The 19,490-nt window shown below is 43.0% G+C and overlaps 2 protein-coding genes across 2 annotated transcripts in view; both read left to right on the top strand.

Annotated features, from left to right (window-relative positions):
- The window catches only part of LOC120034862 (protein glass-like), a 467,553-nt gene that overhangs the window by 344,951 nt on the left and 103,112 nt on the right, over positions 1-19,490 (top strand). The window lies entirely within an intron of this gene.
- Positions 3,811-6,665, top strand: LOC120034828 (zinc finger protein with KRAB and SCAN domains 8-like). Its single transcript, XM_038981472.1, has 3 exons — positions 3,811-4,318; positions 4,726-4,856; positions 4,988-6,665. The coding sequence occupies exons 1-3, from the start codon at positions 4,030-4,032 to the stop codon at positions 6,254-6,256; spliced, it is 1,689 nt and encodes a 562-aa protein (XP_038837400.1). The 5' UTR covers positions 3,811-4,029; the 3' UTR covers positions 6,257-6,665.

The following is a 19,490-nucleotide window of genomic DNA, read 5'->3' as shown; positions in this document are numbered from 1 at the left end:
CTCTGGTCCTGGCCTGCTCTGTGATGTGTCCCCTGTGCCCTTGTCTGCACCCGTCTGGGTCTGGGAATCCAAGATGGACACCCAGTCTCCTCTGTTAGCCTCCAGCCAACCAGCTACAGAAAGAGGTTAGAAAATGTGACCCGTTTCAGAAAGCTAGGCGTATGTCGCACGTCATTACTTCACAGGAGAGGCATTTGAACATAACAAAAAAATTAATAAATCAAAATGCAGTTATGGGCAGAAATGCCTTCTGGAAAATGTCCAGAAGGTCACATGACCCATTACAGTGACTGTCAATCATCAAATCATTGGAATGAGAAAAACTATCTATAAATAATGTTTATTTTGCATGTGCAGTTGGTGGTGGTAATGCCCCTTAAAGTTGGTTGCCAACCGCCATATAAAGTCCAAAGAAGAAGAAGCCTGAAGGAGGCGAGATTACTAGAAACAAAATCTGTTTACCCTTTTATCTGTGGATTAATTGTCAGAGTAGAGGACCTTGTGTATTTCAGGTAAATTAACAACCAAATGTTTATATCCCAGGACAAATTAGCCAGCAACAGCAAGCTAGCTAGCTAAATTGCGATAAATGTTTAATGCTTTTCGACCTGTCCCCAAATTAATACAGTTGGTTCAGAGTTCGTTTTGATATTTCAACCTGCGTGTCCTGATCGCGTCTGGTGTGGGTGGACAAAATCAACATGGACGCATGCGTGTGAGCGGTGTGGTCAGCATGTAAGGCACTGAGGAGGCGTCTCTACAGGGTAGGGGGGCGTCGTGGGTTAGGGGAGGGTTTGGCCGGGGGGGGGGGCATTACTTTGCTCATTGTGCTCTAGCTACTCTTTGTGGCGGGCCGGGCGCCTGCAGGCTGACCTCAGTTGTCAGGTGAACGGTGTTTCTTTCGACACATTGGTGCGGCTGGCTTCCTGATTAAGCAAGCAGGTGTTAAGAAGCGCGGTTTGGGGGCCTCCCGGGTGGCGCAGTGGTCTAGGGCACTGCACTAGCGTCGTCCGGGTTAGGGTTTGGCCGGTAGGGATATCCTTGTCTCATCGTTCACCAGCGACTCCTGTGGCGGACCGGGCGCAGTGCGCGCTAACCAAGGTAGCCAGGTGCACAGTGTTTCCTCCGACACATTGGTGCGGCTGGCTTCCGGGTTGGAGGCACGCTGTGTTAAGAAGCAGTGCGGCTTGGTTGGGTTGTGCTTCGGAGGACGCATGGCTTTCGACCTTCGTCTCTCCCGAGCCCGTACGGGAGTTGTAGCGATGAGACAAGATAGTAATTACTAACAATTGGATACCACGAAAAGGGGGTAAAAAAAAAAAATTTAAAGAAAAAAAAGAGGCGCGGTTTGGGGGGTCATGTTTCGGAGGACGCATGACTCGACCTTCGCCTCACGATCGCGTTGGGGAGTTGCAGCGATGAGACAAGATCGAGAGAAGGGGGTAAAAGACAACAAATTACCAACTTTAAAAAATATATAAATAATAAGTTGTATACAAATCCCTTTCATTTGAAACGTTAATCATTACAGGCAATACTATAGCTACAATGTCAATTGCACAATTGGTTCTGTGTTAATTGGTTCTGTATCCTGATTGTCTATGGCGTCAGATGAGTGCCAAATCGAGATGGAGCACGCGAGCAAGAATATTCACTGCTCAAAAAAATAAAGGGAACACTTAAACAACACAATGTAACTCCAAGTCAATCACACTTCTGTGAAATCAAACTGTCCACTTAGGAAGCAACACTGATTGACAATAAATTTCACATGCTGTTGTGCAAATGGAATAGACAAAAGGTGGAAATTATAGGCAATTAGCAAGACACCCCCAATAAAGGAGTGATTCTGCAGGTGGTGACCACAGACCACTTCTCAGTTCCTATGCTTCCTGGCTGATGTTTTGGTCACTTTTGAATGCTGCCGGTGCTCTCACTCTAGTGGTAGCATGAGACGGAGTCTACAACCCACACAAGTGGCTCAGGTAGTGCAGCTCATCCAGGATGGCACATCAATGCGAGCTGTGGCAAGAAGGTTTGCTGTGTCTGTCAGCGTAGTGTCCAGAGCATGGAGGCGCTACCAGGAGACAGGCCAGTACATCAGGAGATGTGGAGGAGGCCGTAGGAGGGCAACAACCCAGCAGCAGGACCGCTACCTCCGCCTTTGTGCAAGGAGGAGCACTGCCAGAGCCCTGCAAATGACCTCCAGCAGGCCACAAATGTGCATGTGTCAGCATATGGTCTCACAAGGGCTCTGAGGATCTCATCTCGGTACCTAATGGCAGTCAGGCTACCTCTGGCGAGCACATGGAGGGCTGTGCGGCCCCACAAAGAAATGCCACCCCACACCATGACTGACCCACCGCCAAACCGGTCATGCTGGAGGATGTTGCAGTCAGCAGAACGTTCTCCACGGCGTCTCCAGACTGTGTCACGTCTGTCACATGTGCTCAGTGTGAACCTGCTTTCATCTGTGAAGAGCACAGGGCGCCAGTGGCGAATTTGCCAATCTTGGTGTTCTCTGGCAAATGCCAAACGTCCTGCACGGTGTTGGGCTGTAAGCACAACCCCCACCTGTGGACGTCGGGCCCTCATACCACCTTCATGGAGTCTGTTTCTGACCGTTTGAGCAGACACATGCACATTTGTGGCCTGCTGGAGGTCATTTGCAGGGCTCTGGCAGTGCTCCTCCTTGCACAAAGGTGGAGGTAGCGGTCCTGCTGCTGGGTTGTTGCCCTCCTACGGCCTCCTCCACATCTCCTGATGTACTGGCCTGTCTCCTGGTAGCGCCTCCATGCTCTGGACACTACGCTGACAGACACAGCAAACCTTCTTGCCACAGCTCGCATTGATGTGCCATCCTGGATGAGCTGCACTACCTGAGCCACTTGTGTGGGTTGTAGACTCCGTCTCATGCTACCACTAGAGTGAGAGCACCGCCAGCATTCAAAAGTGACCAAAACATCAGCCAAGAAGCATAGGAACTGAGAAGTGGTCTGTGGTCACCACCTGCAGAATCACTCCTTTATTGGGGGTGTCTTGCTAATTGCCTATAATTTCCACCTTTTGTCTATTCCATTTGCACAACAGCATGTGAAATTTATTGTCAATCAGTGTTGCTTCCTAAGTGGACAGTTTGATTTCACAGAAGTGTGATTGACTTGGAGTTACATTGTGTTGTTTAAGTGTTCCCTTTATTTTTTTGAGCAGTGTACATCACAGAACGAGCAGATTTGTATCGCATAAACTACTTTGAGCGTGCATAAGTTGGGCTGGGAATTAAACTTGAGAGCTTGAAACATTGATATTGAACAAGTTGAAAATCATTGTTGAATGCAATAATTTAGTCCGAGGGAATTTTTTCCCCCTGAAGAAGTATTTATCAAATGGGAAAACTCAGATGTTTCTGCACTCTCACGAATACACCCGGCCTATGCATGAAAGTCTCATCTCACACACACAATTTCCATTTTGCTCTCATTGTACATCTCACGGAGTGAATGTTTTACAGTTCTACATCGCGGGGCTCTGCTCCTAGTGGTTACCCAAGGTGCCAGGGTTCCGGTCTAGAAGTTCGGATATTGATTGAACGATCCGTACACGGATCGAAGAGCTTACTCTTTCACATTCCGAAAACCTTAAGGTGATATTGTATTTAATAATGTATTCCGTTTCCTTAGGGAGAATGGTTTAATTGGGTAGGGATGTGAACGAGGCTTTAGACCTTCCCTGTCCACACTCCAGTTCAATTGGTTGCGGTAATGCATCACTAAAGTTGGTTGCCAACCGCCATTTAAAAACCACCGAAGAAGTGTAAACGGAAGTGAACAGTAACCAAGAACAATATCCACGGCAGCGTTGTTATTGTTATTTAGACATTTATCACCTTGGAACTTAAAATATTACTTATGTAACTGCACAGCATCACATACTTACCCCGGGTAGTGTTTAATTCGCGTTGGAGACAGGACTTGGTTGATAGATGTTATCAAGGTAACGCTAGCTAGCTGCTAACGTTAGCTAACAACAATGGCTAACTGTAGGCCTATGGTTTTTCACACTCAAATAGTCTCCATCATGGAGGTGTTAGCGAATGCAGCTGTGGCAGACATCTGTAAACTCGTAGACGACGACTATGCAGTGTTTCGTTTGGAAATAACTCAAAGTCAGAATGAAAGCAGGGCATTACGGAGGAAACTACAGCTACTTGAAATGAAGGTGACACGGGAGCGCGCAGAGAGAACAACGCGAGAGCGCGCACTCTCCAGTCGTCCCAGTAGTGTCAAGATCCTCGACCGATACAAAGGAATGGCAAGAGGTAGGCTACATTTAGCAGAAGGCCGAGGCTGCGGGGCCTGTCGTCCCGATCACATCTGCGCATGTGTGACGTTAGATGCGCTAACCACATATGGTTAACCAGAATTGAGTCTTGGTCAGTTTTGGAATTGTATGCAATAATTCCCCAGGTTACTTAGCTAACTTGCAGAAAGACACTATCATATTCTATCCAGATTCTTGATTTACTGGCATTTCCTATTATTTACTAATTGAAAACAATGAGGCATGGAACTTAATACATTGATCAATACATAGTAAATCAAGAAGTGTTACCTCACATCCTTGCCAATTGTAGACAGTGTCAAAAATGTCAATAGTGTACAATATACCGTTGAGCATTGACAGTGCCTAACCTAACCACCTCTTTTCCCCTAATCACTCTCTCAGGTGAAGGACATCTCACTGGAGGCTACAGGAGCTCTGTGAAACCAGCGGGTCACAATACATTGAGAGATGACCAACCAATCACTGTTGATGAGGGTAGTGGAACCTCAACCCAGCATGTTATTGTGATAGAGGTTAGTGTAATAGTATTACATAAAAATTACAGTACATCAAATGTGGCCTGTTTATTTCAGAAAGGCTTCCCTCAGCTATTCATTTGCTCACATCCCAACAACATTAATAACCACTCCTTTTCTTGTGTCAGTCTGCAGATGAAAATGCAGCAGGTCCTGGGGTCAAGCTGGAGAGGACTGAACGAGAGAAGGACCCACGGCACCAGACTGGAGCAGCGGCTGGAGTGTCGCCCTCTGTAGCCAGTGAGGAACTCGCCGCTGCGCCAAAGGCCAGGACCCGACGCAGGATCACGGAGGTCAGTGGAACGCTGAACGCCGTCCTCAAGTCAGAGACAGACACCGAGACTTTAACTGTAACACAAAGGCTCTTACACGCAGGATCTGACCACAGATCAGACCCAGAGAGACTGGGCTGTCCTCCTGTTCCCGGCTCAGAAAACTTTCTGGAATTTCACCAGAGCCAGGGGACAGTTAATTCCAGTGGAGATGGTGATGGTGACACGTTAGACACTGGCGGTGATCCATCTTGTTCTTACGCTACAGTGATGGACCCTGGCAACATGCTCTTGGGTTTAGAGACACAGACTGATCTGTCTAGACGGGACTGGAACCGGTACAGTAGTAGTGTATACTCTGAAGGGTGCCTAGATAAGAAAGGGGAGGTTATAGTGGTAGATGAGGTGACTGTGAAAGTGGAGGGCGACGCTCCTCCCACATGGAATGCAGATAGTCACTTAGAAGATGGACACTCACAGAACAGAGATTTCTTTGATTACAGGGGAAGCTTAGAGACAAATCTAAATGTCGCGACCCACTCTCCTTTACACTCGTTCAGGGATCATGATGCCGTATTCACGTCGAAGGCACTTTCCGATTCACATGGCAGCGTTCTTTTCGATCAGGCATTGAACTCAAATGACAGGGCTATAGCCCAGACTCAGGGAGGGGGGGCCACATCTGGCAATAGTAAAGAGAAACGGTTCCTCTGCATGTTCTGTAACAAAGGTTTTAGCTGCCCCCAGAAGGTGGAGATCCACCAGAGGGTCCACACTGGAGAGAAACCCTTCAGCTGTACCCAGTGTCATATGTGCTTTGCCGAGGCTGGCAACCTGAAGAGGCACCAGAGGGTTCACACAGGGGTGAAACCCTTCAGCTGTACCCAGTGTCAAATGCGCTTCGCTCAGGCTGGTGACCTTAAGAGGCACCAGAGGGTTCACACAGGGGAGAAACCATTCAGTTGCCCCCACTGTGAGAAGAGGTTTTCCCGCCAGCACCAGCTGAAGATGCACCTGAAGGTTCACACGGAAGAGAGGCCATTCGCCTGTACACACTGCAGGAAGAGGTTCTCAGAGAGGAGCTACCTCAGGATACACCAGCAGAAAAACCATTCCACTCAATAACATAGAAAGTAACCATTCCACTCGATAGCTTCTGACATTTAGATCAAACTCTTCATTAAAGACAGATTCATTTTCATTGTTGTCAGCATAAAGATAACGAGAGTAATAGATTTCAGTGTTGAATATTTCTGGGTAGAATATTGCTTCCAGACATTGTGTGTTATATATATGGCATATTTCAGCCTAAAAAGTCTGTTAGATGTTGTGTTTGTACTGTGTAGCCTATATAATGTTCACAAATGCCTGTTTCAGTACTTCTATTCAACTACTTAATGTTTTTCCTAAGACACTTGTAATGAGAAAATGAATGCAGTTCATCTAGTTCATGCAGATTTTTGTTGTGTATGTGTGGTTTTCATATGGTGTATTAACTTGTTTATGTTTAATAAACACAAAATGGGACTTTTCATTCTAAGATTTTCATTGAGACTCCCTTCATCACATCTTCTCACCCTATTCTGCATACACACTACAGCGCTTCATAGCCAAGTTAGTCACTAGTTAACAAAGTCATTATTATGACTAAATCCTGCCTATTTCTAAAATGTATCTTCTTAAAATTAGATTTTAAACCTAAACTTAACTACACTGATATACATTATGCCTAACGCTAATCTTAAAATAAAACCAAAAAGCACATTTTTGTTTTCATTAATGTTTACGATATAGCCAATTCTTATTGTGTGGCTGTGTTAATTAGGGACAACCAATACCTAACAAACACCTACTATACACGTTAAAAGAGTTTAGTCAGGTTTGTCTGATGATGCCTTTTGACTAATCATAGCTTATCATATTTAACCTCAACATATTTCAAATCAAATCAAACTTTATTTGTCACATGCACCAAATACAACAGTTGTAGACTTTACTGTGAAATGCTTACTTACAAGCCCTTAACCAACAGTGCAGTTCAAGAAGATTGGTTTAAAAACAAGGAAGTCATTCTACAGTATAGGACTCAAACAACGTTGGGATGGGTAAACACTCCATGTTGAAAGTGTGTTTTACCTGTGTGTGTACGTACCTGAGGGAGTGTATGTCTGTGTAATCTGTATCACCTGTCTCTTCCAGGAGGAGGAGAGTCCAGAGGTGCTGCTGGTGAAGGAGGAGGGGTATGAGGAGGGTCTGGGGAACCCTGAGGGGACCATGGTCATGGAGGACAACCAGACTACACCACCTCCTGAACCCACAGAGGAACCAGCTGAGCAGCATAGGACCACACACAGTCACACTGAGGTGAGTCTACTGTGAACTACTGCCCAAATGGTATTAGGTAAGGGCTCCTATCCACAATACCTCTTAGAGTAGGAGTGCTGATCTAAGATCAGTTGTGCCTTTTAGATCATAATTAATATTAATATATAGACAGGTGGGGACCTGGGCCCAGATTCACAAAACACTTAAGCAAAAACTTAAGAACTATCTTAATAAGAAAAAATAATTAAAGTTCATAAGATAGTAAGTGCAATTCCTCAACAATATCTTAGAATTCACGATGTTCTGATGAGCTTCTCAAATATCTTCTTAGGAATCCTCTTAAGATGGTTGTTGCTAGTGTCGTGTCTTTGACTATGCCAGATTAATTGCTATGACATGCTATTCTATAAAATAATTTCTCCGTAATTAATATTACCTGATTGAACTAATCATGTAAATATTAATTAACTAGAGAGGGACACCACGAAAGAATATTTATAGAGCTGTTATCTTTCGAATAAACTCTTAAAGATTTAGTAATATTTTACTAAATAGCAGTCACATTAATCGTCATTATATTCAGTCTCATCTGAAAGTTGTAAGTCCTTGATTATCTGCAAGAATCCTGGCTAACAAGTTGAATCAGCAATACAAAATTGGGTTTAATTTTTTATTTACTAAATACCTAACTAATCACACAGAATCACACATATACAATTAAATCATAACTTGATCACAAATTACGTCATACAGAAAACGTCCCTAGCGGGCGTTGTAGATATGGCAGCTTGTTACACAAAGAAAAGGGGCTGAGTCTTAGTGAAAGAGCGGGAGACTCAGAACAGGGCAAAAGCTGTGCTCTCGTAAATATAGTATCTTATGCATTCTAAATTACCGCCCATTTGAAGAAGAAAATGCAATACATATTTACTCTGAGCTGCGCTTCAGTAGGTTGGTGGTAGATGGAAGGCCGTATCGCCAACCCGAGTCCTCTGTCCTTTGGAGATGGTCTCTGGTAGTCACGGGAACACGTGTGTATTAGACGGGATACTTGGACTGTCCTTCCGAACCTGCGTTTAGCTGTTGCTAACTCAAAGGCTAGGAGATATCACTTCTGTAGTGAATACGAGTTCAAAGTTCATACCATTCACAATCAAAGTCCATGCTGATGTTGGCTTCATCTATAGTGATTATCTGAACCATTCTGACCCTGGATCGTCATCCTAGAGTACCCGGAACAGGAAGTTATCTTCTGGGAAAATGGCTTTTATAGTGGAGGGAGAGGGGTGTGTCTGGAAGGTTTATAACCCATTCCTCTTCACAGGGGCGGACCACTGTGAGCAGAGAAACTTATGAAAGCACAGATCTCTCATTTGGAAGCTAAAATTACATTTAATCTCTTCACAAATAATGTCATATTCAAACATTTGAATTAAACAACAATTCCATGTGAATCCGATACCTCTGACGTTTAGACTTTTCACAGTAGCGTTTATGTCATTCTATCATTGATGAGAATGTGTCAGAGGGCAACCGAACTGACATAATATACCTTAAGTACCACCGCATATGTACAGTTGGTTGGATTACCAGAATATAGTTCATTTCCCCCAACTTCTGATGTTACCCAGAATCTCTATGTTAACCCATGGGTTTCCTTATGTCACATCAGTTATAGTGGGGAGAGAGAAAAAGGGGGAAAGAGGTATTTATGACTGTCGTAAACCTACCCCCAACCCAACGTCATGACACTAGGCAACCGTTTGTGGCAATCATGTTAGCATATTTTGTACTGAGATCACCAAAACATGTTCTTGGGTTTAAAAATTCAATACTGAAACATTCCGATGAAGTTTGTGAGTGAATGAAACATGTTCAATCGCTTTCATTAGCTTTTTCTCTCACTGCCCTGAGTTTAAGACAAGGGTTTAGCTATCTTGGAATTAATAACGTTTCCAATAAGTTTATTTTCAAGAATCTAATTTCTTCTTAGGAGAAACATAAGAAATAGCACAAAAACATTTCCAATAACCTTTTTGAGGAATATAAACTTTTCTTAACTTTCTTCTTAAGTCTATAGTTAAGGAAAAAATGGCAGGTAACTTAAGGATCCGCCCCTTTTATTTTATTTTTTTTCACCTAAAATGACATACCCAAATCTAACTGCCTATAGCTCAGGACCTGAAGCCAGGATATGCATATTCTTGATACCATTTGAAAGGAAACACTTTGAAGTTTGTGGAAATGTTAAATTAATGTAGGAGAATATAACACATTAGATCTGGTAAAAGATAATACAAAGGAAAAAAATGCTTTTTTTGTATTTTATTTGTACCGTCATCTTTGAAATGCAAGAGAAAGGCCATCATGTATTATTCCAGCCCAGGCACAATTTAGATTTTGGCCAAAATGTTGTATCAAGACTGCCCAAATGTGCCTAATTGGTTTATTAATACATTTTCAAGTTCATAACTGTGCACTCTCCTCAAACAGTAATATGGTATTCTTTCACTGTAATAGCTACTGTAAATTGGGCAGTGCAGTTAGATTAACAAGAATTTAAGCTTTCTGCCAATATCAGATATGTCTATGTCCTGGGAAATGTTTTTTTTACTTACAACCTCATGCTAATCACATTAGCCTACGTTAGCTCAAATGTCCCACGTGGAACCCACCGATCCTGTAGAGGTTTTAAGAATACATTTCTTCTTAAGAAGGTTTTGTGAATCTGGGCCCTGATCCTCAATCAGCATTTCTACTCAGAGAAAAGCCTCTCTTTTTTAAATTATTATTTCTTTACAACACACCACACTCTACCAACAGCAAAACACACCACATTTCAACACATTACATTGTTCTCTCTCATCCTGGTCTAAATCAGTTTTTGAATACTATTAAGCACAAGATAAAGTCTCGGTATGTTGAGCTCAACAGTCGGTTTATTTTCCAACATGTTATATTGGGCAATGCAGAAGTGCTTATTGTGAATATTTATGGGCTCCTGAGTGGCGCAGCAGTCTAAGACATTGCATCTCAGTGCTAGAGGCATCACTACAGTATCCTGGTTCGATCCTGGACTGTATCACAACGGGCCGTGATTGGGAGTCCCATAGGGCGGCACACAATTGGCCCAGTGTCGTCCGGGGTAGGCCGTCGTTGTAAATAAGAATTTGTTTTTAACTGACTTGCCTAGTTAAATAAATGTAAATAAAGGAAATAAAAAAATAATGAGGATATGTCTTTGCTTTTTTTCCTGATATTCAGTGTCGACTATACAATTTCCCAGAAATACTATGTATTATAGGAGGGGATTTTAATCAAATATGGAATGTGGAGGACAGATCAAGTAAGAAAGCCTTTCCAGCTACAAAATCTATAACATTACTATTGGATATGATCAATAACAATGGGCTTGTAGACATCTGGCAAATAATTAATCCAGTCGACAGTATACATTTTACTCTCCAGTCCACAAGGTCTACTCCAGACTAGACTAGTTTTTTCGGTCCAACTTACAATCAGTGACAATAGATAACATTATTATCTGATCACAGTCAGGTAAAGTTGGTTGTAGACATAGAGGTAAGCATAGAACTGTTGCGGTATTACCGTCACACCGGCAGTCACGAGTCACGAAAGCAGTCAAATTCCATGTGACCTTTTAGTCACGGTAATCCAAGCTCTGATACTGCTGATGGTCATTAGTAGCCTACCAAACTTGCTAACTGTCTGGTACTCAGCACTCTATTGTCCCTCGAATCACACTGAAATCAATGCAAATGTATTCGAAAATCTAATCAAACACTTCATGAGAGCCCATGAGCTCATGTTGTGCAACATTTCAAAAGGCTATGCAATTGCGTGAGAAAACAGAGTGAGTGCCTCCACTGAAAATAGGAGGATCAGTTTTATATACGCTAGGCCTACTATATCTATTTCTCAACTTTCCTAATATTAAGCACATTGCTTATATTTACAACAGGAGTATAGCCTACCTGGCTGACATGAAAATAAACCACGGGGAAAAGCGTCCTCCGTTCGCTATTTAAGTGCATAGATGACATGTATTTTTCCCCGCTGACCCTGTTTTGATACAGGTGCATGATAATGGTCCATTCTAAATCAAAACAAATTTCACACATATATTATTTAGTATATGTAAAGACAAGATTAAATCAAGAATAGTCTGATGGGTGACAATATTAGCCTATCACTTGTGAATGACGCCTTAGCATAAGAAACAATGCATTTTTTAGAAACTTTTTCAAATCATAGTCACACACCTCATGTAGCCTAGCCCATAGGCCTACATGTTTTAATAAGGTTTGTATCACAACTAAAAAGAGGCCAAATAACTACTTAAAATTAAGCACATTAATCCACTTTACAAGGGGTGTGGAGCCTAACTGGCATATATAAGCAGCGCCTGAGTTTCAAGTTTGTGGAAGATCATTTTCACCATAAAAATGCACCCTTATAATAACAGTATTACATGCATAATTGCATTTGCGGTGTTTTCCGCTAATGGAACATTCACGCTTATAGCCTACTACCATGTGCGCATTGCAGCGCTTATAATGTGAAGAAATAGCCTAATAGTTTATTAACTTTTTAAGCTAAACGTTCTGATCTGTTGCGTCAGTGACATTGTGTAAAAAAGTTTTTGTTGATGTTAGTGGTTGTATTAATTTGAGATCTATCGAATCCCACAACTGTCCCAGACTATGTTTGGAATATTTATTTCTTGCACAGAATATAATAGGCCAACTTTTGTACAATGGAGGATAGTAGATTGACTAGTGCTTTTGCTGTTCGTTAGGCCTACTCATATTGTTGGCTGACAAAAAGTAAATGTGGACAGTTCTTCCAATATTTCAGGAAACTAGGCGTATGTTGTGAGTCACTACTTCACAGGAGAGCCGTTTGAATGTAAACTTTTTTTAAATCAAAATGCGTTTTTTGGCAGAAATGCCTTCTCTAACATGTGAACTTTCATGTGCCTTAATAACAAATTATGCCGTCTGTAAATACAAATAAAATGGTTAAATTACGAGCCTAGTTGGTTTAGCCAGCAACCTTCCCGGTAGCCATGATTGGCTAAGATAATGAGTGGGCTGGACATGCAGAGAGATGAGTTTGGATTGGTCTGCCATACAGCATGCTTCTGTCTATTTGAGCTGGTCAGTATGTCTAGGTAATCATGTCTAACGTGGCTTTTTTTAAATGTATCCTGTAGTAAAACTGCATAAGCCTAATGTCAAGTTAAAGTGTACTGTTAGCTAGCTAACAGTAGCTGGCTGGCTTGCTAGCTAACGTTATGTGTATGCTCTCCACTTTCTGGAGACCGAATTTTGAAATCAGTGAAATTTGATTATGATAGCTAAGGAGATGGAGAAAACACCTGTCTCCGGATTACATCTTCACACTAAGGGCAACCATGGCATCCGACAGGAGACGCGTCCAATCATGATGTATACGAGTAAAATAGTCTAGCTAGCTACATTTTCAGATATTACACATTTCTAATTTTGACAGAAAGTGGTTTCATTTCAAGTTAAAGTGTACTGTTAGCAAGCTAACGTTATGTGTATGATCTTATTCTTCGTATCTCAGACACATTTGCTTGACTAGTTATAGCCTAATGTTAGCTAGCTAACATTGAACCTGGTTGGTTAGCTACCTGCAGATTCATGCAGGTAGCTAACCAACCAGGTTCATGAGTTGGGATTATGAGTTGGGATTGTGGTTCATTGTTTAGCTAGCTAGCTACATGTCTTAACAAAAGACTCGACTATGCAAGTATCCATTTCAATAGTGTCACTGCAGCAACTGTTGATAGACGTACTAGCTACGGCTACTGTTATTTTTCACTGCCTTTTTACTTTAGTTTTTATTTCTTTACTTACCTATTATTCACCTAATACCTTTAAAAAAATTGCGCTGTTGGTTAGAGCCTGTAAGTAAGCATTTCACTGTAAGGTCTACACCTGTTGTATTCGGCGCACGTGACAAGTAGACTTTGATTTGATTTGATTAGCTGGTAAATTCGCTCTGGCTATCTACTCCAACTTCAGACCACGGGTAAGAAAGTCTAGCTAGCTACATTTTCAGATATGACACGTTTCTAATTTTGACATAGTCTTTTCAATTCAAGTTAAAGTGTACTGTTAGCTAGCTAACGTTAGCTGGCTCGCTAACTAACATTACGTGTATGATCTTATAATTCGTATCTCAGAGCCACTAGTTATAGCCTGAAGTTATTTAGCTAAAATTTTACCTGGTTAGTTAGGTACCTGCAGATTCATGCAGGGTAGTAACATCATGAGTTGGGATTATGGGTCATTGTTTAGCTAGCTAGCTACATGTCTTAACAAAAGACAATCGTCTTAGTGTGCCAGAGCGCAGAATTCCGGATGAATTTACGAACGCTCAACACCCATGAATATGGCCGGTGTCAGTAAACGTCGGCAAAAAAACGTAATTAAATTATTGCCAGCAGCACAGTTACAGTCACCAACGCTTTGGATAACATGAAACAGCCTAACCAACTCTGCTAGGGCGAGTAAAATGGTCAGAGTGGGGTGTTCTCTCATTATGCATCTGGAAGCAGCTAGCAAGCTAGCCAATGTTAGCCAGTTAGCTTGGGTGCTTGACTGCCGTTGTGAGGCCAGAACGTTCAGATCAACCCTACTCATCGGCCAGAGTGTCCAGTGTGAGCTCTGAATTTACGTCAGACAATCTGACAGCACAGTTGCAGTCACCAACACTCTGGATAACATAAAAGCCTAACCAGCTCTGCTAGGGCGAGTAATTTTCAGTGAGCTGTTCTCTCTCACTTATATGTCTGGAAGTAGCTAGCTAGTTAGTACAGAACGCTCGGATCAACCCTTAAAGCTTAAGAGGGTGTGAACGATGCTGCATGGGTGTCGACAAAGAAGGGCTCTCCAATAGTAGTACCAAAACATTCAAAGGCCATTTTCTCAAAAGTGAGTTTACAAGTTTATCAACTTTCAAAGCAAAATTACTTTCCCATTGTTCCTCAGCGGTAGTGTATGATATACCATTTTGTAGCGCTGAGTCTCTACTTTTATCCAATGTAAAAAAACACAATTGAAAATGTTGCTACATAAGACCTATTTGAGCCGGTTGGTCACATATCTTCAATATGCACCTCGGAATTGGATAAGGACGCGCGCAGTTGCGTCCCTGATGAGTCTGTCTTCACTTGTAGCCTGTGAGAAAGACCTGATCACGTGATGGAGCGCGCAGCACTCAGGGAGAAGCGCACAACGGCCACACAAAGGGGATGCCGCTGTGAAATTCCAGGTGTAACGGATGTGAAATGGCTAGCTAGTTAGTTAACGGTGGTGCGCGCTAATAGCCTTTCAATCGGTTACGTCACTTGCTCTGAGACCTTGAAGTAGGGTTTCCCCTTGCTCTGCAAGGGCCGCGGCTTTTGTGGAGCGATGGGTAACGACGCTTCGTGGGTGACTGTTGTTGATGTGTGCAGAGGGTCCCTGGTTCGCGCCCGTGTCGGGGCGAGGGGACGGTCTAAAGTTATACTGTTACACAGGCATTATCAAGTGCTTGTCAAATTATGAATGAGTGACTGTTGTAGTGTGTACAGCCAGCACAAAAAAACTAAGCAGAGCTCATGCCTTTCAAGCAACTTTTTTCAAATGATCATTTGTCGCATCATGGAGCTTTACAATGTATTAAAAATCTAAACATGTAGCCCAACGTTTGTAGAACAACTAAAGTTACATTCATAACATTAAATTAAGCATATAGGAATACCTATTTTTGTTAACCTCTCAACACAGAATTGCCACATGTGCGCACTCTCACAAATCGTTTGTGGAGAAAATATCCTTTCTATTTTATTCATCTTTGTTCAGTTGTATTCTTCATACGACAAAATAATGCCACGGAATTCTAAGAAAATCTAGTCTGCTAAATGAACTAGTGTAGCCCACAGCCATTTGGCATACTGTAGCCAGATCAGGACCTAACATAAGGACAATTCAGAGTAAGCTTTTCTGTTCTTCTGAAATAGACTACATTTTCTTTATATCATGCTTCTTTAGACCTGTCTAAAATAAATAATGGATTTATTGTGAAGGTGTAGGCTATATTACATGGATTTATTAGACTTTTTAAAATGTAGATGTTCCAAAGGTCTGCATCAGTGGCTTGTAGGCTATGTGTGGAAGCCAGGAGATGCTAAATATGTTTGTTAATTAACTGTCAATTACCGTGAGACCGACAGTTATTTGGTTGACAATCACCGGCTGAGGACTGTCACAGCCCTAGTTAAGCCTACCCAAAAAGTACAAATGGTGATTTAACCCTTCACTATTGTCAACATGATTTTGTACCTTTTATTTGTAGAGCAAAAAGTAAACTGTGATTTTATTTTTGTTTGGGAAGCCTTGAAGGTTGTTTTGAGGGGTAACATTTTAGAGCTACCGAAATCAAAGGCACCAGGAAGTGATGGTTATACCTCAGAATTTTAGAAGCAGTTTGTAACTATACCTTCACCAATAGTGTTTAGACTGTATAACCATTTTTGGGATCGTGGTACAGTGAATAGAACTACTGCAGTTATCACGCTCATTCCTAAAGGGGGGAAAGACCTGTGTCAATGCTCTAACTATAGACCAATCGCTTTACTGAATGTTGATTCCAAGATACTTTCTAAACTATTAGCAAACAGACTTTGGAAAGTTATTCACTCTTTGATTTCAACTGACCAGGTTGGTTTCATTTGAAAAAGATATAGCTCAATATTTTTTCTATACAGTGGAAAGATTTGGGTTTGATTCTTTGTTTATAAGATGGGTCTGCAGTATATACAATAGCCCGAGAGCAGCAGTTATAACAAATTGTATATCTCCTTTATGTTGGAGAGGGGCACAAGGTAGGGATGTCCGATGTCTCCCTTGCTCTTTGTTTTAGCGTTAGAAACATTAGCAGAAGCCATAAGACGACAAAGTGATATTGAAGGTATTGTGGTGGAAAATCATGAGCATCAACTGGCAATGTACACAGATGACATGTTGTTTGTTAGGAATCCTGAAATGTCAATTACGGGCTACTCGATTTGGTCAATGAATATACAGAGATTGCTGGCTTCAGAAAAAGTCAGAGGTACTCCGATAAATTATCGATGCACTGAAGACCAAATTTCAGTTATCAATTTAGCTTGGGCACCAAGGTCTGAATTATCTTGGTATTTTCCTATCATCAAATAATAAGTTCATGCTTGAAAAGAACTTGGAAGCTATTTTGAATTCCTTGAAAGCCGACTTTGTGAGATGGTCCTCCCTTTTTTTAATGTTCTGAGCAAGAATTTAAATAATACACATTACAGTGGCTCCAACAATCAATTACAAACAAAGCATGCTGCTTCTCAATCTACCACAATCCATCTTTAAGAAGATCAATTAAATGATCAGTCATAAGTTTGGACACACCAACTCATTGGTTTTTCTTTAATTTTGTACTGTTTTCTACATTGTAGAATAATAGTGAAGACATCAGAACTATGAAATAAACATATGGAATCATGTAGTAACCAAAAAAGTGTTAAACAAATCAAAATATATTTTATATTTGAGATTCTTCAAAGTAGCCACCCTTTGCAGCTTTGCACGCTCTTTGCAATCTCACAACCAGCTTCATGAGGTAGTCACCTGGAATGCATTTCAATTAACAGGTGTGCCTTGTTAAAAGTTAATTTGTGGAATTTCTTTCCTTAATGCATTTGAGCCAATCAGTTGTGTTGTGGCAAGGTAGGGGTGGTATACAGAAGATAGCCCTATTTGGTAAAATACCAAGTCCATATTATGGCAAGAACAGCTCAAATAAGCAAAGCGAATTGACAGTCCATCATTAATTTAAGATATGAAGGTCAGTCAATGCGGAAAATTTCAAGAACTTTGAAAGTTCCTTCAAGTGCAATCGCAAAAACCATCCAGCGCTATGATGAAATTGGCTCTCATGAGGACCGCCATAGGAAAGGAAGACCCAGAGTTACCTTCAAAGTAGCAACCCTTTGCCTTGATGACAGCTTTGCACACTCTTGGTATTCTCTCAACCTGCTTCATGAGGAGTGCTTTTCCAACAGTCTTGAAGGAGTTCCCACATATGTTGGGCACAGGCAGTCACGTCGGCACATAAAACAATTACATTTAAACATAATTTGAACGAATTAGAAAGTTACATAAAGGATGTCCATTCCAAAAACCACCTGGCATCCAGGTTGTACAAATTATTAAATGAAAAAACAAGGGGACTACACCTTCCCTTAAGGGAAAAATAGGGTGAAGATTATAAAATAGAAAAAATGTAAAGGAAAAAGGTGTCAACACTGTTTTAGAATGTAAAGACATTCTAAAACACATAGTTTAGCATAATATAATCAACAGAACTTACTGAACTCTGTGTAAAATGAACAAGGCAAAAATGACAACTGACAGCAAATGTTGGCGATGTAAATCAGATGATGATAGGCTTTGAAGCTACTGTCTTAGAGTGAACAAAAACAGGGGGAAATGTATGTCATTGATACCAAATCATTATACCAATCAATAAAATATCATTCATACAAATCATGTAAACAATGAGAAACTGAACTGCTGGCATTTCTTTCTCTGTGACTGCAAATGTATCATTATTCATTGTCACGATCGTCGTTAGGTGAAAGAGAGGACCAAGGCGCAGCGTGATATAAATACATCTTCTTTTTAATAGAAGAAGAAACGAACACGAACACTAATACAAACTAGACAAAACAACAACCGACCGTGAAGCTATCAAACGAAAGTGCAGACACAAGCAACTAACGTCAAGACATAGACAATTACCCACAACCTACCTAATGCCAATGGCTGCCTAAAATATGGCTCCCAATCAGAGACAACGATAGACAGCTGTCTCTAATTGAGAACCAATCCAGGCAACCATAGACTTACATAAACATCTACACTGAACACAACCCCATGAATTCTACAAAACCCCCTAGACAATACAAACACCCTAGACTAGACAAAAACACACAAACATCCCCCATGTCACACCCTGACCTAACTAAAATAATAAAGAAAACAAAGATAACTAAGGCCAGGGCGTGACAGTACCCCCCCCCCCCCCAAAGGTGCGGACTCCGGCCGCAAAACCTGACACAGAAGGGGAGGGTCCGGGTGGGCCTTCTTACGGCGGCGGCTCGGGTGCGGAACGTGGACCCCACTCCACCATAGTCAATACCCGCTTTGGTGGCGCCTCTGGAGCGGCGACCCTTGCAGCGAGTCCCGGACTGAAGACCATCCTAGAGGGCGCCACTGGACGGAGGGGCAGCTCCGGACTGAGGGGCGGCTCCGGACTGAGGGGCGGCTCCGGACTGAGGGGCGGCTCCGGACTGAGGGGCGGCTCCGGACTGGCGGGCGGCTCCGGACTGGCGGGCGGCTCCGGACTGGCGGGCGGCTCCGGACTGGCGGGCGGCTCTGGCGGCTCCTGACTGGCGGGCGGCTCTGGCGGCTCCTGACTGGCGGGCGGCTCTGGCGGCTCCTGACTGGCGGGCGGCTCTGGCGGCTCCTGACTGGCGGGCGGCTCTGGCGGCTCCTGACTGGCGGGCGGCTCTGGCGGCTCCTGACTGGCGGGCGGCTCTGGCGGCTCCTGACTGGCGGGCGGCTCTGGCGGCTCCTGACTGGCGGGCGGCTCTGGCGGCTCCTGACTGGCGGGCGGCTCTGGCGGCTCCTGACTGGCGGGCGGGTCTGGCGGCTCCTGACTGGCGGGCGGCTCTGACGGCTCGGGACAGACGGGCGGCTCTGACGGCTCGGGACAGACGGGCGGCTCTGACGGCTCGGGACAGACGGGCGGCTCTGACGGCTCGGGACAGACGGGCGGCTCTGACGGCTCGGGACAGACGGGCGGCTCTGGCGGCTCGGGACAGACGGGCGGCTCTGGCGGCTCGGGACAGACGGGCGGCTCTGGCGGCTCCTGACTGGCGGGCGGCTCTGGCGGCTCCTGACTG

This window comes from Salvelinus namaycush, chromosome 42 (assembly GCF_016432855.1).
Source record: "Salvelinus namaycush isolate Seneca chromosome 42, SaNama_1.0, whole genome shotgun sequence".
Taxonomy (NCBI): Eukaryota; Metazoa; Chordata; class Actinopteri; order Salmoniformes; family Salmonidae; genus Salvelinus; species Salvelinus namaycush.
Note: the sequence above shows the minus strand (reverse complement) of the source record. Positions and strands in the feature narration are given on the sequence as shown.

Bases quoted from the DNA above. Each gene is read 5' to 3' on its own strand.
- LOC120034828 (XM_038981472.1), top strand. From the start codon at position 4,030: ATGGCTAACTGTAGGCCTATGGTTTTTCACACTCAAATAGTCTCCATC. The intron at 4,319-4,725 runs GTAGGCTACATT...TCACTCTCTCAG, and splicing joins ATACAAAGGAATGGCAAGAG to GTGAAGGACATCTCACTGGA. The intron at 4,857-4,987 runs GTTAGTGTAATA...TTCTTGTGTCAG, and splicing joins AGCATGTTATTGTGATAGAG to TCTGCAGATGAAAATGCAGC.